A 14,134-nucleotide genomic window follows, 5' to 3' on the forward strand; every position below is an offset into this window, starting at 1 on the left:
GGGATGAAAGATGACTTTTCATCATTGAATAGTAAACTAAACTCTCATGCCCATTCCATCAAGATACTTGAAGGACAACTGAGTTTATTATTAGCTCAATTGAAACCTAAGATAACGATGAAAGATGACATTAGAGTGCTGGCTGTGGTTACTCGTACCAGAAAGGTGGAAATAGGTAATGTGATGGAAAATGAAGATGCTCAAAAGCGTGAAGAAGGTAAAGGAATGGAGGAACAAGAGTTACTTACCCATCAAAACCTTTCTAAAGAACCACCAAAGGAAGTGGAACAACACATTCAAATTCCGAAAGTCATGCAACCTTTACCCAAAATACCTCCACCATTTCCCCAACGCTTAAAGAAGAAGAATGAAGATGAGTAGTTCAACAAGTTCTTGTTGGTGTTCAAGACACTATCAATCAACCTCCCCCTTGTGGAGGTATTGTTGGAAATGCCGGGATATGCCAAGTTCATGAAAGAGCTAGTCACAAAGAAAAGGAGCTTGGATTTTGAGACAATTGAAGTTTCCCATAGTTGCAGTGCAATTATGACTAAGGAGCTGATCAAAAAGAGAGAATATCCCAGGGCATTCACCATCCCTTGCACCATTGTCATGCTCCAATTTGCTAAAGCTTTCTGCGATTTAGGGGTAAGCATCAGCTTAATGCCCTACGCAATATACAAGCAATTTGGGTTAGGTGAACCAAAAGTAACCACAATGAGACTCCCAATGGCTGACCGTTCTATCAAACATACAGTAGGGATACTTTATGACATCTTGGTGAAGGTTGATCAGTTCATTTTCCCGGCCGATTTTGTCATTCTTGATTGTGAAATAGATGTTGAATTTCCCATTATTTTGGGAATACCATTCTTAGCAACCGGAAGAGCATTGGTGGATGTTGAAAGTGGAGATTTGAAGTTTTGAGTGAACGAAGATGAAGTAACCCTCAATGTTTGTAAATTAATGAAACACCCAAGTGATATACATGTGGTGTCCACCATTGATGTTATTGATGACGCGGTGGCTAGTGTAAGCCATTTGATGTGCATGAGCGAACCTCTTGAAACCGTGCTTGCTAACTATAATGATTTTGAAATTCAAGGTTACGAAGAAGTAGTAGCTTCTCTGTTAGGATTGGGAGGGTATTCAAAGACTCCATTGAAATTGGACATCAATTTGAAAAATAGAGAGAGTCCTCCCGCAAAGCCATCAACAGAAGACCCGCCAAATATGGAATTAAAAGCACTTCCCCCCATCTCCGATATGCTTTCTTGGGGGTAAATAACACCCTACCAGTAATCATTGTGGCTGATTTGCTTGAATGACGGGTGAAATTACTTCTTGAGGTGTTACGAAGGCATATTAAAGCTATAGGTTGGACCATAGCTGACATAGTGGGCATTCCCCTCGGTATTTGTACACAAAAAATTCAGCTTGATAATGATTGTAAGCCCAGTGTTGAACGTCAGCGAAGATTGAACCCACCAATGCAGGACGTGGTGAAAAAGTAGATTATAAAGTGGTTGGATGCAAATGTGATCTATCCTATTGCGGATAGCAAATGGGTAAGTCCGATGCAATGTGTACCAAAAATGGGAGGTATCACGGTAGTCCCAAATGAAAAGGGGGAGCTTGTGCCTATAAGATCGGTGACCGGATGGAGAGTATGCATGGATTATCGAAACTAAATTCGTGGAATCACTTCCCCATGCCTTTCATGAATCAAATGCTTGATCGACTATCAAAGAGAGGTTGGTATTACTTTTTGGATGGATACTCCGGTTACAACCAAATTTCCATTGTGCTTGAAGATCAAGACAAAACCACTTTCACCTATCCTTATGGAATGTTTGCATTTAAGAGAATGCCATTTGGGCTATGTAATGCCTCGACAACATTTGAACATTGCATGTTATCCATTTTTGCGGACATGGTGGAGGATTCGATGGAAGTATTCATGGATGACTTCTCAGTCGTAAGGGACACGTTTGAATAGTGCTGGCACACTTGGGGCAAGTGCTCCATAGATGTGTGGAGACAAACTTGGTCCTGAATTGGGGAAAATGCCATTTCATGGTGAAGGAGGGCATAGTTCTCGGGCACAAGGTGTCACAAAAGGGATTAGAGGTCGATAAAGTGAAGATTGAAGTGATTGAGAAACTACTTCGCCAATTTCAGTGAAGGGTGTTCGTAGTTTCTTGGGGCATGCCGATTTCTACCGAAGGTTCATCAAAGACTTCTCAAGGATTGCACATCCTCTATGCAAACTCTTAGAGAAAGAGGTGAAATTCCAATTTGATGATACTTGTATGGTGGATTTCCGGTGCTTGAAGGAGAAATTAGCATCCACCCCAGTCATTATTAGTCCTGATTGGTCAAAATCTTTCGAAGTAATATGTGATGCAAGTGGAACGACGTTAGGTGTTGTGTTGGGGTAAAAACACAACAAACTATTTCACCCAATTTACTACGCGAGTAAGACTCTAAATAGTGTTCAACGTAACTATACTGTTACTGAACAAGAGTTGCTTGCGATTGTTTATGCATTTGAGAAATTCTGGGCATACTTGTTAGGCACTAAAGTAATTGTTCACACTGATCATAATGCACTCCGTTACCTAATGGCAAAGAAGGATACCAAACCAAGGTTGATAAGGTGGGTACTACTATTGCAAGAATTGCTTTGAGGTCAAAGATAGAAGAGGTTGCGAAAATCAAGTGGCTGACCACTTATCACGATTAGAGGGCAGGGAGGATGATGAACTCGAGGTTGACATAGATGATTCTTTCCCCGATGAACAAGTGTTTGCAATAACTCTCAAACAAATTCCATGGTATGCAGATTTTGGCAATTACATAGTGTACAGATTATTGCCGGACGAGCTTAACTTCTACCAACAAAAGAGGTTCATGTTCGACATTAAAAATTATTTTTGGGATGAACCATACTTGTTTCGAGAGTGTGCAGACCATATCATTAGAAGATGTGTCCCGGAAGAAAAAGCGATAGAAATTCTCCATGCTTATCATGCTTCCTCGGTTAGGGGCCATCATTGCGGTGTGCGTACAACCGCTAAAGTTCTCCAAAGAGGCTATTACTGGCCATCCCTCTACAAGGATGCGCATGAATTTGTGAAGAAATGAGCTCAATGTCAGATGCAAGGTGGAGTGTCTAGAAGACACGAATTACCCCTTACTCCCATTTTAGAAGTTGAACTATTTGATGTTTAGGGAATAGAATTCATGGGCCCATTTGTGAGTTCATTTGGTAATAAGTATATCTTAGTGGCAGTAGATTATGTTTCTAAATGGGTGGAGGCTGTTGCACTTCCAAATAATTTAGGGAAAATTGTGGTACAATTTCTGAAACGCTACATCTTTGCTAGATTTGGTACTCCTCGAGCTATCATTAGTGATGGCGGATTACACTTTTGCAATAAATGGTTTTCAGCTGCATTGAGTAAGTATGGAGTGAAACACAAGGTAGTAACTCCATATCATCCCCAAACAAGCGGTCAAGTTGAAGTATCAAACTGGGAGATCAAAAGTATCTTGGCTAAGACGGTGAATGCTAACATGATTGATTGGTCTCGAAAGCTTGATGACGCACTATGGGCATATCGCACTGCATACAAATCTCCAATTGGTATGTCTCCGTATCAAGTAGTTTTTGGAAAGTCTTGCCATTTACCAGTCGAATTGGAACACAAAGCGATGCGGGCACTGAAAGCTATGAATCTAGACTGCACAAAGACCTCAAAAGAGAGAGTGGAACAGTTAAACGAGTTGGACAAATTCAGGTTCAAAGCTTATGAAAGCTCTGCTCTCTACAAGGAAAAGATGAAGAAGTGGTATGATGCTAAAATACTTAAGCGAGAGTTTATTGTGGAAGATTGGGTGTTGCTATACAACTCCCGACTTAGACTTTTTCCCAGAAAACTTAAGTCCAAATGGTCCGGACCATTTAGAGTGACACGAGTATTCACAAATGGTGCCATAGACGTTGATGGTCAAGAATGCCCTTCATTTAAGGTGAATGGGAAACGTTTGAAATTATACTTTGGAGAATGCCAAGAGATTTCTTTGATTGAGGTGGTGTACTTGGAAGATACTTGAGAGCATTTCCACGTCGTTAAATAAGGCTTTTCTTGGCAGGCAACCCAAGTGCTAGTGTTTTAAATAATGTGTGTTGATTTTGCAAGATCAGGATCATGAGTGAGACAAAGATGCTCTTCGCGAGTCACCGAACTAGTTCAGCAAGCTCGATTTGGTTCGCCTTATGGATCTAAAAAAAAAGGCTTAGACTCTAGAATATTTGGCGGGACAACTTCACCAGTCGGCGTATCGCCGATGCGCTAAGGCGACCCAACTTTCCTCACCCTTTTGAGTCAACGCTAATAAAGTCCCTCAAGGATCGACCGACGACGTTCTGAGTTCATTATGCGGATCGCCGATTTGTTCCGCGACCCCCTACATCTTCACCGATCTGCATTCTCAGGGAGTGCAGTCCACTGGAACTAAGGGAGATCTGAAGAACATTAGATGCATCGCCAAAGCATTCGGCAACCGTTTCACTCCGTCGCCAACTTGGCATTAAGTGAAGATTCCTCGCTACCCTACTCTACTTGTTTACATACTAGATTGTTTTCATTTCTTGTTAGTCTTTATTTATTATTCCTATTTTGTTTTATTTGCGGTAATGCTCATTCTCTACCCACATTGAGGACAATGTTGGATGCTTTTGGTGGTGGGTGGAAATTGGTCAGTGAACTGAGCGGACCTCCTCCTCTTTATGCCACCTCCCCTGTTTGTGTATGCGGCTATTCTCTCGCAAATTTGAGTATCGGTTTTGATCAATACCGATGACTTAAATAGTGCTCATAATCGAACAAAAATGAATGTGCGGCTACGATAAGGCCAAATGAAGTTGCATAGATAATATGTGAACTCTTTGCATCTCGAGGTGACTAGCCAAGTATTGAATTGAGTCTTTTGTGATGAACATTGCACAACTAGCGAAAGTGTGGAGTCTTATTTAACTATGGTGTCAATGCCTTGTGTGTGATGAGCTTACCGTGAACCATGTGTAATGACACCTAGAATTTACCCCGTTGGTCCGGCTGACTAAGTGATGCAATCTTAGGCAACTTTGAAGAGTGTGAACCAATTTGACATTATACCTCTTTTGTGGCCTACCTTGTGAGTGTGTGAACCTTTTTTTTAGCACCCTTTTGAGCGTTAACCTTTTCTTGCAAAAAAAACTTGATAACATTGTGACCTTTTATTGATCCATTACCCATAATCCTCATGATTTGTGGTTTGTTTGAGTAGCCAACTTAGGCCAAAAGCCTAAGTTGGGGGTGTGATGAAAAGAGAAGGTAAATCAAGAGACGTTCAAGAAAGTCCCCTTTTACCCTTGTTTTGAGAAAAATGGAACCCCTCCATATAATTCCATATAAAAAAAAGAGAAAAAGAAGAAAATAAGGAAGAAGAAAAAGAATGAAAAATTTGTGGAATAAAGTTGTGAAAATACAAAAAGAAATGGGGTTTACAACAATCCATAGAAAGTTAATAATGGAATGACTTGTGAGAACAAATGAAAAATGATGAAGAAAAGGAAAGGAAGTGTTGTTCACACCACATCTCATGAGGACTATAGCCATTGAGCCTAAATGACCATACCTTTACACTCAGCCCTGTTATAAGCCTTGAAAAGACCTTTTTGATCTTGAGTGAGCTGAAACAAATGTTTGTTGGAAAATACGGGCAAACCTATGGGTGAAATCATACATTGTGTTTATCTTTGTGAGTGTGAGTGTTGAATTTTATTCTGGAACTTTAAGTTATTGAGCCATTGTGTGTGAATATGGAATCATTCTTTGTGTGAAGGTAGTTGAGTAGTTGTGTTGAGCTTGAACTTGCATTTGAATCAAGTATTGCGAACTTGAGAATCTTTGATAGTGGTGAGTCACAACTTGAATCTGTGGGTGCACAATTGATCCGTGCATGAGTAAGTTGAGTCTTGTTGTGTGCATTCATGATTGAGTCTTGTTTAACACATTGTTTGAGACATCCCTTTTTGAACTATTGAACTTGAAGTTTTTCTTGAGGACAAGCAAAAGTTTAAGTTGGGGGTGTTGATGAGTCCACGATTTGGACTCATTAAGGGTTTTATTTTAACAAAATTAGTACCCTCAAATGCTTGTTTTGTGCCAATGAATGATGTAAATCCCTAAATTTCAGGTATTTGAATTTCGGAACGATGCATGGACACTATGGATCAAGAAGGGAACAAAGCAAGCTAAAAGAAGGAAGAAATGAAGACTTGATGATCGCCTATGTCATTCGGCGAATCACCAAATTTCCAAGATACCGCCTAAAGTTACAGAATGCTGGAGCTAAAATAGGGGTGATTTCGGCGAATAGCAACTCTATTCGGCGAAGGATAACCTGGTCGCCCAAAGTGTTGAAGAAAATTCAAGCAAGTGCTGATGGGCGAGAAAGAAGGAAAGAGGGAAAATCGCGGAGTTACTCGGCGATCCCAACCTAGACCGCCTAAAGTTACAGTGGCCAGACCAAGAAGAAGTGGAAAATGAAGGTGAGATGAAGAATAATCGGCGCGTTGCTGATCTGTCGGCGACGCCCGACTTACTTCGCCGAGTGGTTTTAAAGTAGTGACACTTTCAAACTTGTTTAAATTTGTTTTGGCTAGAGAGAGAAATTCATTGAGAACGTGAGGAAGGAATCACTTAGAGAGAATACACTACCAAAGGGTTTAGTTAGTTTTTTTCTAGCAAGATTTTGAGAGAGATTTTGTAAGAGAGGGGATTATCAATTGATTTTCATCTATAATTCTCATTTTATACCCAACCATGGGAGTGATAATTGATTTTGATTTTCTTATTTCTGAGATGAGTGGCCAAAACCCTTCACTTGGGGTTTTGATCATGAAGCCAATTGTTGAAACTCACTTAGTGGGTGCTCCTTAATTGCAAATAATGGTGTTAGTTTGAAGTGGGTCCAAGTTTTTACTGTGTTTCGAGGTCGAATTGCATGATTTCGTGCAACAATATCAGTGTTGTGCACTTGCTTGAGAGAGAGGTGTAGAACCAAGGTGGCAATCTTAGCGTCCTTAGAAGTGGGTTTCCTTGGTTTCAGCTCGAGAGAGTGAAAACAAGTGATCCAACCTTTGTATCCAACTTGAGAGAGTGGATTTGATGAGGGTAAAGAGTTGGGCCTCTTTCGATTGGTGTTGAAGTTCGAGAGAATTCAACATAGAAAAGGTAATTGTTCAAGAGAAAGTAACTTTATATATGGTTCGACCCACCCACAATAAATTATCCCATTTTGAGCAGTAACGTTTATCCACTTCGTTGAGATTCAATAATTGGCTGATCAATTCCCAAGCTTTATTATAATATTTGATTGCTTGTGTTGAAGTGTAAATTTGGATTGTTAGTCAAAACCCGAAATTTGAGATTTGAACATTAATTGTGCAAAAATTATTTGATTGAAGAGGTTGTCATTGTACTCTTATTATTGATTTTGAAGGAAGTACTACTCCTTGTGGGATCGACCCCAACTCACGTAGTTGGGTTATTATACTGACAAACGATCGTTGGCATTTAGTATTGGATGAAATGCCTTGATATGTTAATCACTCATCATCTGGTGTAGCACTAGGTCTAGCTGTAGATGAAGGTGAGTCAATGGAGGCATACCGGCCATAACATCTGTCTGCTCGCTACTAGAATCTCCAATCCTCATGGCAGATAACTAAGGTGATGTACTTGTGGGAGATGGAGTACCTACCGCTAAGGGTGGTGCTCGACGAATAGCTTGTAAAAGTAGGTCCTCGTAGCGTCGTGGAGGCAATGCCCTTAAAGTAGAGAAAGCACCAACTGGTCGATGGTAATTAGATTTAATATTGCTGAGGATCTGCCGTACGAAATGGAACAGCAAATAAATGAGTATCATCGCTGATGTGCTCTGGCGCAGAAGAAATAGATCCTGGAATATCCTTAGGTTCTATGGGTCTCCTAGACTTCTTCTATTTAGCCTATTTAGTTTGGCTAACTCCAAGATGCTCGCGATGTCTATCACCGTCACCGCCTGATGACATCTGTATGCAAATTTAGGTGTATAATATATATAAAAATCATAAATTAAATAAATTAGCAAAATACACTAACTTACATATATATACTAGCTAGCTTTCATTCTACACTATTCCTCCTCACTTGTTTTGATTCCATCATTCTTCTATTCTTTCTCCTCAGTTATTCATTTTCATTATCGTCCCATTCTTCGTCATCAAATGATTCATTTTCCTCATTCTCAGATATTTCTTCCTCAATATTCAGTATCTCATCATCAGATACTTCTTCTAATATGTGTTGAGGATGTTGTAGTGTGGTTTCCAATTCAACACCAACTTGTTGTTGAACAATTGCAACATCATTTTAATACGCCACATCTAAGACATTGTCAATTTCAATTCTTCCCACAAGCTTACTTTTTATAATAGCCCACCAATCAGCATTGTCTCTATGCAATGAATATTGAGCGTAATACACTTGTTTAGCATTTTGTGCAATGATAAATGGATCACAACTTCTGTATTTCCTGGTGTGCTTTACTTCAATTATATTATGTTGATGGTCCACCTTTGTGCCTCTATGTGATGGGTCAAACCACTCACACCGAAACAATACAATCTTCTTCTTATGCCAACCTGAATACCTCACTTCAATAATCTCATGAATGACACCATAATATTCAATAGTTTGTCCACTACCATCTACATCACCTTTTATGTAGATACCGCTATTATTTGTTTTCTTGTTCCTAGAAACTTCTTCAGTTTGAAACTTAAAACTATTGACACAATACTTATTCATTGTCAGTACTTGAGATTCAGGTCCAAGTGCTACTTGTTTCACTAATTGCAAATGTTGGACACTAGAGTATTCATCGTAAACCTACGTGATTGTTATTTCAAGTAATATAATTTAGTATAACATGAATATATTATTAAATACGTAGTGATTGCACACTTACATAGTTCCTCAGCCATTTGGAAAATTCTTTATAGATGGTTTCATTACTCCATGTGTTTACGAACAAGTTGATCATTTTATATTCAAGTATTTCGTTAGTTAATGAACACTTACTAGTATGTAATTTGATAACATATTTTTAACACTTAGTTGACATATGGTTGAATCTCTGGACAATTAAGCAAAATATGTGTCACAACTGATTGTATTTCCATATCAGTGAATCCTCACTTTCCACGCTTTTTAGATCCTCGACCATTTTGATTAATAATTAATATCGGTGGAAATAAAGGATCAATATCGCCTTCATCATTGCGATTGGGCTTGTTTCTCCTACATGACACATCATCACCAAAGTAATAAGAATAAAAATCATCAGTTTTTCTCCCAATATGACCTTGAACAACTGATCCTTCAATCCTTCCCCTTTGCTTAATCGTTTGCTTAGAACTGCCAATTTTTCTGCATGTATATATGTATATATATGTTAATACAAGACTTGGTGAATATATATAACTTAGTGAATATTTCAAATGGATACATCCATCTTGTTTGAACCGGACCTGAGGGGGGCCTCTTGTACAAGGTGAATTGAAAGATGCTCCATCACATCAAAGAAACCACATAGAAATATCTTCTCCAACTTAGTAGTAGTAACAATAATATTTTCCTCCATCCTGTCTAAACAACTGTCCAACAACTTTCTAGAACACAAATCTTTTAAAAAAAGACTTATCTCTGTGACTGATTTCCATATCTTTTTGGGTAGATGGCTAAAAACGATAGGAATTAACGTTTCCATGAACACATGACAATCATGACTTTTCATACCTATCAATTTTCCTTCATTCATATGTGCCTGCTTTCCTAAATTCGAAGCAGAGCCCTCCGGCATCCTCAAATTTTTAACCCACTCAATAATTTCACGTTTCTCATCCAATGTGAATGAAAAGCTGGCTTTGGGCTTAACTATTTTACCATTCTGTAATTCCTGCAGCCATAACTCTTTTCTCCAACAATATTCCTTTTTGTCCATTCTAGCTTTTAGATTGTCTTTTGTCTTACCCTTAACGTCCATCATTGTGTTAAACAAATTGTCAAAATAATTTTTTTCAATGTGCTTCACATCAAGATTATGTCGTAACAGATTGTCCTTCCAATACGGAAACTCTCAAAATATGCTTTGTTTGGTCCAATTATGTTCAACACCATATCCAGGAAGTCTAGAAGGTGAAGCTTCTGTAACTTTAGGTAATTGAGAAACTCTCTCCCAAATTTGATGCCCTGTGAGTAATGGAGGTGGGGGGTCACTTTCAACCTTATTTTTCCTAAATACATTTTTCATCTTTCTAAACTCATGGTCCATTGGCAAGAAATGGCGATGACAATCAAACCATGTATTTTTTCTGCCATGTTTTAAATTGAATGCCTTACTATTTTCCATGCAATACGGACATGCTAGGTTTCCAGTTGTCATCCAACCAGACAAATCCTGTATGCAGGAAAATCATTGATAGTCCACATTAAAGAAGAACGCATAACGAAATTCTGCTTAGTTGATATATCATAAGTCAAAAAGCCTTCAAACCACAATTGTTTGAGCTCATCTATCAATGGTTGTAGATAGACATCAATCAAACTTTTTGGATTACGGGGACCTGGAATAACACAACTTAGAAAGATGTAGGGACTGGTCATGCACATTTCAGGAGGAAGATTATACGGAGTAAGAAATACCGACCAACAGGAATAAGCGGAAGCAACATTAGGGAATGGTGTGAAGCCATCTGAACACAACCCCAATCTAAGATTTCTTGGTTCACTAGCAAAATCAGGATATACATTATCAAATTGCTTCCATGCTTCACCATCAGATGGATGAGACAAGATACCCGATGACCTTCTATATTCACGATGCCATCTCAAATGTGGGGAAGACCTCATCGATGCATACAACCTCTTTAACCTAAGAATGAGAGGTAGATAATGCATCGCCTTAACAGTGATCATCTTTCCATCCGGAGTCCTCTTATAACGAGCATGTCCACAAAACTTACAATTTTCTAATTGACTATCAGTCTTAGTCTTGTAAAACAACATGCAACCATTAACACAACAATGAATTCTATCATACGTCAATCCTAACTTGGAAACCAAGCGCTTTGTCTGATAGAAGTTCTTAGGTATGTTAAACTCCGGATTAACTAGTTCAACCAGAAGATCAACCATTGAGTCCATAGCCGCATCAGGAACATTCCAATCTGATTTAATATTCATTAATCTAACTGCAACTGACAAGGCAGAATGAGGACTCCCTTCATATAGTGGACGACTAGACTCTTCTAAGTGATCATAGAAGCGTTTTGCTTATTCATTAGGAGCTTCATCAAAATATTGTTCGGGTTCCATCCCACCTTGAACCCCGAAAGCATCATTGATCATTTCATGAACCCTATCATATTCAACCCTATCATGTTCAACCCTATCCTGTTCAACCCTAATTTGACCATGTGGTGCAAGCATATTATATTCATCCACAACCATCGAATTATAAAACATATCATCCAATCCATCTCTTCCTCCATGATCAATCCATACAAAATATCTAGGCTTAAATCCATTACGGTACAAGTGAACCATAACTGTATCTAGTTTAAAATATTTAAAGCACTTACATGCACTACAAGGACACCTAACCAATCCATTATTCTTGAAAATGTCAAGTGTCAGTGTATGTTCAATAAAATCTCTAACACCGTCAATAAACGCAAGTTTCAAACCAGCACCAGTTTCATAATGCATATTATACATCCACAAACGATGTTCCATCTACAAAAATATAGATATTCAATTATATTATAAATTAAATTTAATAATAATTTTACTACATTAATTCATTGTTATTATATATTTATAATAAGTTCAATTTCTAAATTCAAGTTCATATTATAAAAGTTATTAGTTAGATATAAAGTGCAAATCCAATAATTAGTTATATATTCAAATTCTAATTAGGTTCAATTAGTTCAAGAGCTACAAAGTTAAAGCTTAATTAATTAATGAATACTAATTAATTAAGTTCAAGTTCTAGTTAAGTTCAAAATTAAGTTTATATTAATTCCTAATTAAGTTTTCAAGTTATTATAAATTAATTAAGTTTAATAAAGTTCTAATTAATTTATATGAAGTTCAAATTAATTAAGGTCAACAAGATTTTCAAGTACTACAAAATTATAATTAAGTTCAAATAAAATTCAAGATCTAATAAGAATAAAAATTAAGTTCTAGTAAATTAAAGTCAACAACATTTCAAGTTCATATTCCTAATTAAGTTCAATTTATAGTAAATTCAAGTTATAATTAATTATAAGTTCTAATTAAGTTGTAATTCAATCCCTCAAATTCCAAATTCAAACTAGCTAGCTAGTGTCCCAAATTCAAACTATTAATTAGTCCTAAAATATCAAATATAATTCAAACTATTAGTCCTAAATTCCAAATTCAAACTACTCTTAAAATCACAAATTGAAAGTACTCCTAGAATTCAAAAATCAAACTAGTGCTAAAATCTCAAATTCAAATTATTAGTAGTCCTAAAATCTTAATAATAATTCAAAGTCCTAAATTTCAAATTCAAACTAGTCCTAAAATCTCAAAATCTAAATAGTGCTAAAATCCTAAATTCAAACTAGCTAGCTATTCCTAATCCCAAATTCAAACTATTAGTCCTAAAATCTCAATAATAATTCAAACTCTAGTTAGTCCTAAAATCCGAAAAACAAACTAACTCAAATAATACCCAAATTCAAACAACTCCTTAAATACCCTAATTCAAACTAATCTTACAATCCCAAAAGCAAACTAATTAACTCAAGAAATACCGAAATTCAAACAAATCCTAAGATACCCTAATTCAAACTAACCCTAACATTAAAATTTTCAATTCACAATCAAGAAACACAAACTAACAATCAAATAATCCCTAATTCAAACTAACAATCAATAAACACAAAAAGTAATAAACTAATTACAATTAATAACTAACAAAATCAAATAAATAAAAAATAATTGATTTTTTTTTAATAATAAATAAAATCCTAACCTTAAAGGAGATCAAGGAGAGAATGAAGAGAGAAGGAAAGGAGGCAGCGGTGGTAGCGGCAGCTCCGACAACTCCTCACGATTCCGATCGGCTACAACAACTGACGGAGGGACGGCGGCGGCGGAGTGGGAGAGAAGGAGAGGAGAGGATTTGATAAATGAGAAATGGGGGAGAATGGGGGGAAAATCACGTCTGTATGTATCAGATATTTATTGAAAAGTGACGGGCAACGTCTCTAAGTCTGTCGCTTTTTATTAAATAGTTGACCACACAATTTGACCAAAAAGCGATGGACATAGAGACGCTGTCCGTCGCTTATTTAAAATATTTGACCAAATAATTTGGCCAAGAAGCGAGGGACATAAAGATGTTGTCCGTCGCTTTCATAAAAAAATAATTAGTAAAATAAAAAAATTCAAAAGCCACGGACGGCGTGGCTATTGTTAAATTTATATATAATTATTTTTAATCAAAAGCGACGGACATCGTCTATATTTATATTAAATAAATAATTATTAATTTTATATATATTTGGCGCAAAAATCCACAGAAAAAAGTGACGGACTAAGAGATGTTGTCCGTCACTTTTTGTAAAATAATTTTAAAAATTTTATTAAAAAGCGACGGACAGTGTGGCAAATGGCGTCGCTTTTTGGAGCGACGTCGTCCATCGCTTTTATGTCCGTCATTTTTTAGCAATTTTTTAGTAGTGTGTCGTTATGCAAATTATCTTGACACTTAATATATTTTCCCACTCACTATATTCTTTTATATTATCTTTTCTTTAATATAATGTAGATATATCTAAATATTTTTTATTGTTGAAATAACTCTCTTATTTCATAAAATTGATTGTGTGGCATTTGCTAAATGTAAGCATCAATTATTTATTTAGTTCTATTNCCCCCCCCCCCCCCATGAGTTTTTATAAATGGATTTGTTTTTTGTTTTTGTTGTATTTGAGTTAAGG

At 37.0% G+C, this 14,134-nt stretch overlaps 1 protein-coding gene across 1 annotated transcript; it reads left to right on the forward strand.

Annotated features, from left to right (window-relative positions):
* Positions 1 to 450: 450 nt before the first annotated feature.
* Positions 451 to 927, forward strand: LOC125868572 (uncharacterized). Its single transcript, XM_049549202.1, has one exon. The coding sequence runs from the start codon at positions 451 to 453 to the stop codon at positions 925 to 927; it is 477 nt and encodes a 158-aa protein (XP_049405159.1).
* Positions 928 to 14,134: the final 13,207 nt, after the last annotated feature.

Source organism: Solanum stenotomum, chromosome 6, assembly GCF_019186545.1.
Source record: "Solanum stenotomum isolate F172 chromosome 6, ASM1918654v1, whole genome shotgun sequence".
In the NCBI taxonomy this organism is placed as follows: Eukaryota; Viridiplantae; Streptophyta; class Magnoliopsida; order Solanales; family Solanaceae; genus Solanum; species Solanum stenotomum.